The following is an 8,338-nucleotide window of genomic DNA, read 5'->3' on the forward strand; positions in this document are numbered from 1 at the left end:
CCAGAAGATAGGATTATGTGTTATACATTTTAAACTGCTATACTATGAAAGCCACCTCTTGAATCCTAGATTAAGCAAAGTGCTAAATGGTGGGAACCACCTCTTGATCTTGAAGTGGTCCCCTATAGAATTCTATTAGCCCCATGAATGATTTTTGATTAAGGATACTGATGAGGATATTAGTTACTTAAACCGGGGAGATTATGAAATCTATTAAGTATAATGAAGCTAAAACCTTAAACATTGAGAAACTCCAAAATGAAGTTGAACTCTCAAAATTCCAAAATTAACTTTGCTCCAATGGGATCACTCTTGGAATGGGAGATCTCCTGCAACGTTAACCAAATGTACAAAATCATGAAAATATTAGTTAGTCATTTTTCTATCAAAACGGGGTGTGACACAATCTATTATATATATATATTCATTCTATCAAAAATATGTTATATTATTTTGATTTCATTTCTTAGTAGGATATATGTTAATTTCTTCCCTATTTTTTTGCCCTTACAAACTTCTATATAGTGGGCAAGATTTCTCCTAATATAAGAATATTGAATTCTACCACTCTTTCTCTCTTATTCTCTCCCACTCGTTTCTTTCAACAAATAGTAGGACTTCGGTTGCAATTGAATATGATTAATGATGAAAAAAAGATAAAGGTTTTCTTGGGAATCTTCTCTAGGATTAATTCCTCCCACTTTCTATAGATCATTAGATCTCTTTCTCTCTCTTTAATCTTATATTCCTTCCTTTATAGCATCCATACATTTTTCCCAAACTTTTTTTATTCTTAACCACATAGTTCTTCATCTATATAGTATTCAACCCTTCTCAAAAAATATGGTATCCTAAGTTTGACATAATCTTAACTTTTATCGCCCCAATCATCATCGATAACACATGATGTAGTTAATTTTAATTGGAGCTTCAAAATCAATAGATAGAGAACAATAGCAATGGTTTTTCTGTTCAAAATATATATAATTAATTGATTTCCTACATAATAAAATTTTCCATTGCACATACTAGGATTTGCTCAATAGGTTCCCATGGAATAGGTTCTTATCATATGTAATGTACCAAAATTAAAAGTTTTGTTACAAAGCCACAAAGATTGAAAATTAATAGAAAAGATGGGCAAACTAATCACTCCATTATATGAAAAATAAACCTAATATTAACCTAAATAAAATAGAGCTTAAAACGATTACATTGATCAATACTAAAAATATGATAGGATGAAACATAATAAATATTCATACTGCTAATGTAATCATCATTTAGGCATGCAAATGACACCTTTTTAGATACCTTCCACGCTAAATAGATGCAACATTATTAGTAAATATAAATTTTAAAATATATACGGAAAAAAAAACTAAAAAACATACTCTCGGCAAAGTTCCCTGTATGCATTCCCAAGTAGCACTGCAAGTTTTTCTCTTGGTATTCCAAAACGAAGATGAAGGCTGTCTACATTCTGGAGAAAGCATGTTAACCATAAATCAAAAGGGTAGAACAGCAATCCAAATAAATTATATGTGTGCAAAAATAAACTCTACACTAAACTCAAGTCATCATAATTCAGCCAACAATCAAGTAACAACAATACAGGAATCTGGCTTGACAAGAACATTCCAAAAATAGAGTGCTAAATCCATATTTAACTACAAATTTGCAACCCAAAGGGCCTTGACCAAAGTTAAATCAAACAGTTGAGAGCAGGTGTAGTTTACACTTTCTTTTTATTGGGAAAGGCTGAAACATACGATTTAACAAAGTCAACGTAAACAAATTCATCCTAGGAAATATACTGACGAATCAAATCAACATCATTATGTACTATCATTATAGAGGCAAGGTCATTATCCAAGTAGAAACCACTTCTGTACCTTCCATAAGCAATAACCTCAATTTGCATCATCAGTTAGATTATGACATCCAAGTCAAGGATAGGGTCCATCGTAAGAAGAACAAGTTGGATACCTTAAGCAAAACTCATGCATCTTTTGCATTAATACAGTTTAAACTTACTTAGATTCATCAACTGGACAGGTAGTCCTCGAGAAGATAATACACTTTTTATTTTAAAAAACTGCTAGTAGAAAAAAAACTGAAAAATGTTAAAAAAAAATGCACATTAACAAAATCAATGGATGTATAAAGCAAGGCACTGTGAAAGAAATGGATGTATAAAGGAAGACATTGTTAATGCAATGGATGTATAAAGGAAGGCGCTCTTAGTAAAGACATGTTTTGACATCTAGCCATATTTAGTATAGTGGCATTGAACTCAAATTTGTGAAGGCATTTCATGTTTTACCCCAAATTCTTACAATGAATTCTCACCTACGGTAATCACTCCATGCCTACAATGTCATGCGGAAACTGACCTGAAATGGAAAAGAAACTTGAGGCCAAGAAAGTGATTGAATAAAAAAAGGAAATGAAATCCATCGATCTGGATTGATTCTAAATGGTAAAATGCAATGAGAGCTTGTATTATCACATACCACCATAGAATGAAAAACTTTGGTGACAAAAGTGCAAAGGTAATCTCATCCTTGAATGATTTGAAAATATATATGCCACAAAGCTTCTTTTCATAAAGAGTATAAATTGCAAATAAGTTCCATGGAAGAGATAAACCCAAAATTAGAAATTGGATCGAGAAAAAGTTTGCTATGTTTTTAAGTTATTAGCACATGTAGTCAGGTGAGCATCAATTTTTCAAGAATTCCCCTCTCCCGATAAAAATAAGTTCTCGAAACATAATGAGGTCTTCATTAATATATAGGATGAAGTTACATATAGGAACTTATTGACAAGTGATAATTCAAGCTGAACTTAAACACATGAGGGAGTTATTCATAACCCTCATGATAGTTGGAGATATTTATGCAAGCTTGATCATGCTGGGAAAAATCTTAGATGCGCAAATGTGCAATTCATAAAACAAAACTTCATATAAAAAAACAGTGTTCTCTAACATGTGCAAAATAGGTGAAATTAGACCCATTCTATATTTGAAATTACATTGCACCAAAGAAAGCACTTAATCGAATGAAAAATTACACAATTTACAGATTCCTATAACTTCAAATGCTTTGTCTCGCAGGACTTTAATAGGAACTAATTGGTTTCAAAGGGATTCATCTTGATCAAATCTAACTCTACACCCAACTCAGGAGGATAATAGATTGGAATTTTGTACCAACATATAAAACTCTAACCTACTTGCAAGATCATCAAAATCTGAATCTTGTTCTAATTTAGATGAATTCAATATCATTTCCAACTTAGTATTGAATTACAATTTTTCCTGATTTGTTTTTAAATTTCAAAATATGATTGGTGCTACTTATCTCAATGTGAAAATTTCTACCAAATTTATGATGTCATTCATAGAAACACAAAATTATTTTTTACGCCAAATAGAGTTGAATCAAATTCAAGGACAAGAAACATTTAGATGATGAAAAGTAGTTTATGCTAGAGTTATACAAATGTTAACCAAAATATTTCATTTTTTTTTTCTTAGAGCATCCAACCTAATAGTTATGTTACCGGTACACTAGATTTTCAAGCAAGTTGCACATTCAATTACATGGATTATATACAATATTATGGAAGGTAAGTAATAGACACGCATCCTAGAATTTTACAATGATTATAGTAATCAACAAGTAGAAATTGTTAAAAATGGATTTATCTAAAGTAGAACAAGAATCAAATTACTTACTAACATGAATGACTAGCATTCAAGTAATTTGCAAAGCAGGACCAAATAATCAGGATAAGGGTGAACAACATGATAATTGTAATTATCAAGCAATGAATTAAAAATAAATAAAGAGGTATTCCCAAAGTTCTTGCAACTTTTGGTTTGAAAATTGTTTTGTTGTTTTTGATTAATTACTTAGATAGCAAGCTCTTGTGCATGCCTATTGAGAAAGAATATAGCGGTCATGTATTTGTTCCTAGAGTCTCACATGAGATGAATTGATATGTTACTCTTTAATACGACTCAATGTTCATGGTGCTTGATTTTTTGTTCGGGATATAATTAAATTTATTTGTTTATGCATGCAATATTTTTGCAATGGTATGTTTTTCTATGCGCTAAAATCTATTAAATATTGAAAGTATATTCCTATTTGACTGCTTTGTTATTGTAGATAGACTGGTTATATGCTGGAAGACGGAACATAAAAAGGATGGTTTTAAACTTCTCCGTTTGGAAAAAAGTTCTTAATGAAAATATAAATAATTGATGGTAAAAATCAATTCAATTGCCTCCAACGAAATTCATGCCGACTTTCTTAGTTGATTCCAGTGTTCTTTTATAAATATTTTATTTATCTTAAATCTTCATTTCATATGCCCTAACTGCTATATACCAAACAGACCCTACAACACATAAATAACAATCCAGTGCCATCAAACCGAAAAATCTTAATAAAACTGGTAGAGAAAAGGAGAAATGTAGAGCATACCTCCAGGATCAAGACAAACTGTGGCGGCTGGAGCCAACTCGAACAGCCACGGCGGCGGACGCCTGCCGTCGGCAATGACGTTGCAGGCAAGGGAATCGCCGTATGATTCGAACTGCTGATGGAGCTGGCGCTCGATCCGACTCTTCCGATCGAAGATTTCAACAAAGAGGCGCTCCATTGTCGACATCTTTCTACGATCCAGAATTTTGAACGTCCGTGGAAACCAAATGCCCTAGAGAACTACAGAAAGGGTGACTGGAGTAGGAGAAAAGTAGAGAACCTGTGAGGAAATTTTGAAATCCGTGCAGCGAGGCGGAGCGTAACGTTGTGCAATTTGCTCTTAAAAAATAAAAAATATATAAAATTTAATTAAAAAATTCGCGTTATTTTATATTAAAAATAAGGTATAATTTTTTCGTTAATTTTTTATGCATGCATAAAATTTGGTATAGAAAGATCTCCATACAAATATTTTTTGAAATTTTTTTCTCAAATTCTTATACATTATATTCAATGGAAAATTTTGTTCTTTTTTTTTATATTCAATTCTCATAATTTTAAAACAAAATTAATGTTTAATTTTATATGCCTTGGAAATTATACCATTGGCTTTTTTTTTTGTTATTTATTTATTTCATAAAATACATTCAAACATTTATTTTAAATCAAAATGCCCTTAGTAGATAAAATATGAGTCTTAGATTTTGTTTGGGATAATTTTTTTGTTGTTTCTTAAAGCATTTTTCTAGTACAATAAGTAAAAATTTCGTACAAAGAAGCTGCTTTAAGAAGCAACAAGAAAGCCCTCACAAATGAAACCTTAATATTTTTTGTCATGACCAATGTAAACTTCTGAAGAAGGGAGACCCTCAAACATTCTTGTTCTCTAATAGCCTCAAAATTTGTGTGATTAATCTATGGTAAAATTTCACAAAGATTTTCTCTAATTCCCAACAAATATAAATTCAATGTTGGTGATGATATATTCTTGATAACTTATATTTGAATGCATTTATCACCAATGGTTTAAAGCTATAATAAGAAGGAGATAAAAAGAATAACTCTAGATTCAAAAAACAAACAATATTCAAATCTTATCTATATTCAGTATTTATTCTTATTCGAACAAAGTTTGAGCATATGTTTCGAACCTAAGGTTCAACTATTAGATATAAAAAAAAGGTTTGAAGAAAGTTCAAATATGACACAAACTAATAAAAGGAGTTTTGAACCATATATGCACAACAATGGATATATCATGTTCAAAATTTATTCGAACGTTATTCTAACCATATTCAAAAATATAATTAGATCTTATTTGAATCATGTTTGAACCTTAGGCGAATCATGTTCTAATAGTTTGCATAGGGTTCAAACTGAAGGTTCGTTAGGGTGGTTAAACCCTAAAGAACTAATCGCGAGGCTAACCAAGAGGGAGGGGGGTGAATTGATTATTTAAAAATTTATTTATCAAACAAAAAAGTTAAAACATCGTGATGCGGAAGTAGAACTAATTTTGCAATAACAAAAATCAGATATTTCCAACACAAATCATATCACATAAAAATGTGGATATTAAAATGCGAAAAAGTAAATAGAAAGAACACACCAAGATTTATAATGGTTCGATCGACTTGACCTACATCCACTCCTTGGAGATTCCCTCTCCAAGTATTGCACTACTCAGAAATGAATCTCCTTTTGCTCCCATAGCAAAATGGAGAAGCCCTTACAAAATCTTTCCACCGACCCGGTGAGGCAGAGAACCTTGAATCCTTTTACTCCCTCCTGGAGTAGGTAGTGAACCTTGTAATCCTTTTTTACCTTCCCGGTGAAGGCAGAGAATTCGAAAATCCTTTTACTCCCTCATGTAGTAGACAAAGAACCTTGGAAATTCTTTTTCACCCACCTCATGAAGGCAAAGAACATGGATCTAATGCTGATTAAGATCTCCCTCAGAGCCACCAAGGAATTAGGACAACAACTTGAAGACGATGAACACATTGCTTGGAGCAACCTCTGTGAATCCCTCACAACTCCCCCTAATAAGGATTTCTCTCTCTCTCCCAAGCTCTACCTTTGCCTTCTCTTAGCTCTCTCTTGGATCTCCTCCATATCAAAATATTAACTAAAGGGTTAATGCAATTACTTAAATAGAGAGCCTCTAAAAGAAGTCCTAATTTTCAATTCCATGCAACTAAGCATCCAGTACGATCGATAGATCATCTTATACAATTAGTACAAAATAGCCCTTTCAGTTAGGACGAGCAACATTACCTTGTACGGTTAGTTTAAGAGAGATAGGCAGACTGCCCCAGACGATTTCAATATCATCATGGACGATTAGCATAAATTTGCCAAACTTCTTCTAGTACGATCCTCAGTGATGTCCTATGGTCCCAAGCATTTCTCTGTCGTCCAGTATGATATGGGTCTATTGTCCTAGATGATTAGTTAAAAAATTATGGTATTCGTCTGGTATAATAGATGACGATCTCTTATCATACCAAACATGATCTTTATCGTCATTGTATCGAATTAAGTTTTACCATAATTGTTCTCCTAATCACAGGATTAATTTATAAATGATAGTCCTGAATCATCCAGAATGATGTACATCATCCTATATGATTAGTACAAAATTTAAAAATTAAAATATTACCTAAATTGTGTTTGGTGACTATTTTTTATCATCTAAAATGATCATCCTAGACGATAGAGATCATCCAGTATAATTAGTTTAATCATTTGTAATTAGTATGGGTGCTCTAATTAGAGTTTTTATTTTTTACTAATCGTCCAGTACGATTTAAAATCGTCATATACAATTATATCAAAAATAGAAAAAAAATCTCTAACTCACCAAATTTCTCCCTCTAAGTGTGTGTGCAAGGTTACTTTCCTTGGGGTCCACCATATACATGACTTTACTCAAGAAAAGTAAAAGGTACATTGACATTGAAGTTGCAGACATACACAACCTTAGTCTATCCGATCTTGAGCTGATTTACATTGCAATTGAATGTTTGTTATCATCAAAATCATAGTACTTGGATCCAGATTTACAACACAAACATGATTATAACAATTTTTTTGTCCTCATTGTCTTATATAAAATTGATTCAATTGAATTGCTTTCCTATGTGTGCAAATGTTCATTTATGTCATATGCATGGAGAGACATTATACTGCTTAGGTTATCTATAGAGCTAAGGATGTGAAGTTATTAAATATGTTGGGTTAATATTCTTATAATGGTTGAGGAGTCTCCCTTCATGCAACTCATGAGCAATTATTTTTTAGCTAGGGCACAAACTCTTCCACTTTTATTAAGAAATATTGAAGATGAAGATAAAAATGGATATTATATTATGTTTAAAATTTGAGGTGAGAATATTTAATTTGGAGGAAAAAAATCTAATTTTATTATTGGATTGGGTTTTGGTACAATTTTATGAGGATAAATTCAAGAAGATGACCAAAAGTGGCAGGTTAACTAGTAACTATCTAGATAGATACAATAACTTTAAAATTGTAGGCTTGGAGAATGCAATCAGAGAGTGCATTAAGAGCATTGGTGTGTCAGAATTAACTTAATACTTTATTATGGATGGTGTTCTACTCAACTATGAGAAGAATGGTATTTTTTTTTTACTAAAATACTTATCTTAGTTGAAGATGAGGAAGAATTATTTGGATACCCATAGAGCAGGTTATCATCATAGATGATGTTAAAATAGATAAGTATGGATGTAATATATTATGAGGTAAAGGATGTAGTATATTATGAGGTAAAGGCAACTTATCATAAGAGAGGATGTTAAAATGGATAAATATGG

General features: G+C 31.7%; 1 protein-coding gene across 1 annotated transcript; it reads right to left on the reverse strand.

The window, feature by feature from the left end:
- Window positions 1-272: 272 nt before the first annotated feature.
- LOC110099785 lies at window positions 273-4,816 on the reverse strand. The gene is made up of 3 exons (XM_020827066.2): window positions 4,500-4,816; window positions 1,371-1,483; window positions 273-329 (listed from the first exon to the last, which is right to left on the reverse strand). Exons 1-3 carry the CDS (start codon window positions 4,684-4,686, stop codon window positions 273-275), a joined length of 357 nt encoding a protein of 118 aa, XP_020682725.1. The 5' UTR covers window positions 4,687-4,816.
- Window positions 4,817-8,338: the final 3,522 nt, after the last annotated feature.

The sequence above is a fragment of the Dendrobium catenatum genome, unplaced genomic scaffold (assembly GCF_001605985.2).
Source record: "Dendrobium catenatum unplaced genomic scaffold, ASM160598v2 fragScaff_scaffold_220, whole genome shotgun sequence".
NCBI lineage: Eukaryota > Viridiplantae > Streptophyta > Magnoliopsida > Asparagales > Orchidaceae > Dendrobium > Dendrobium catenatum.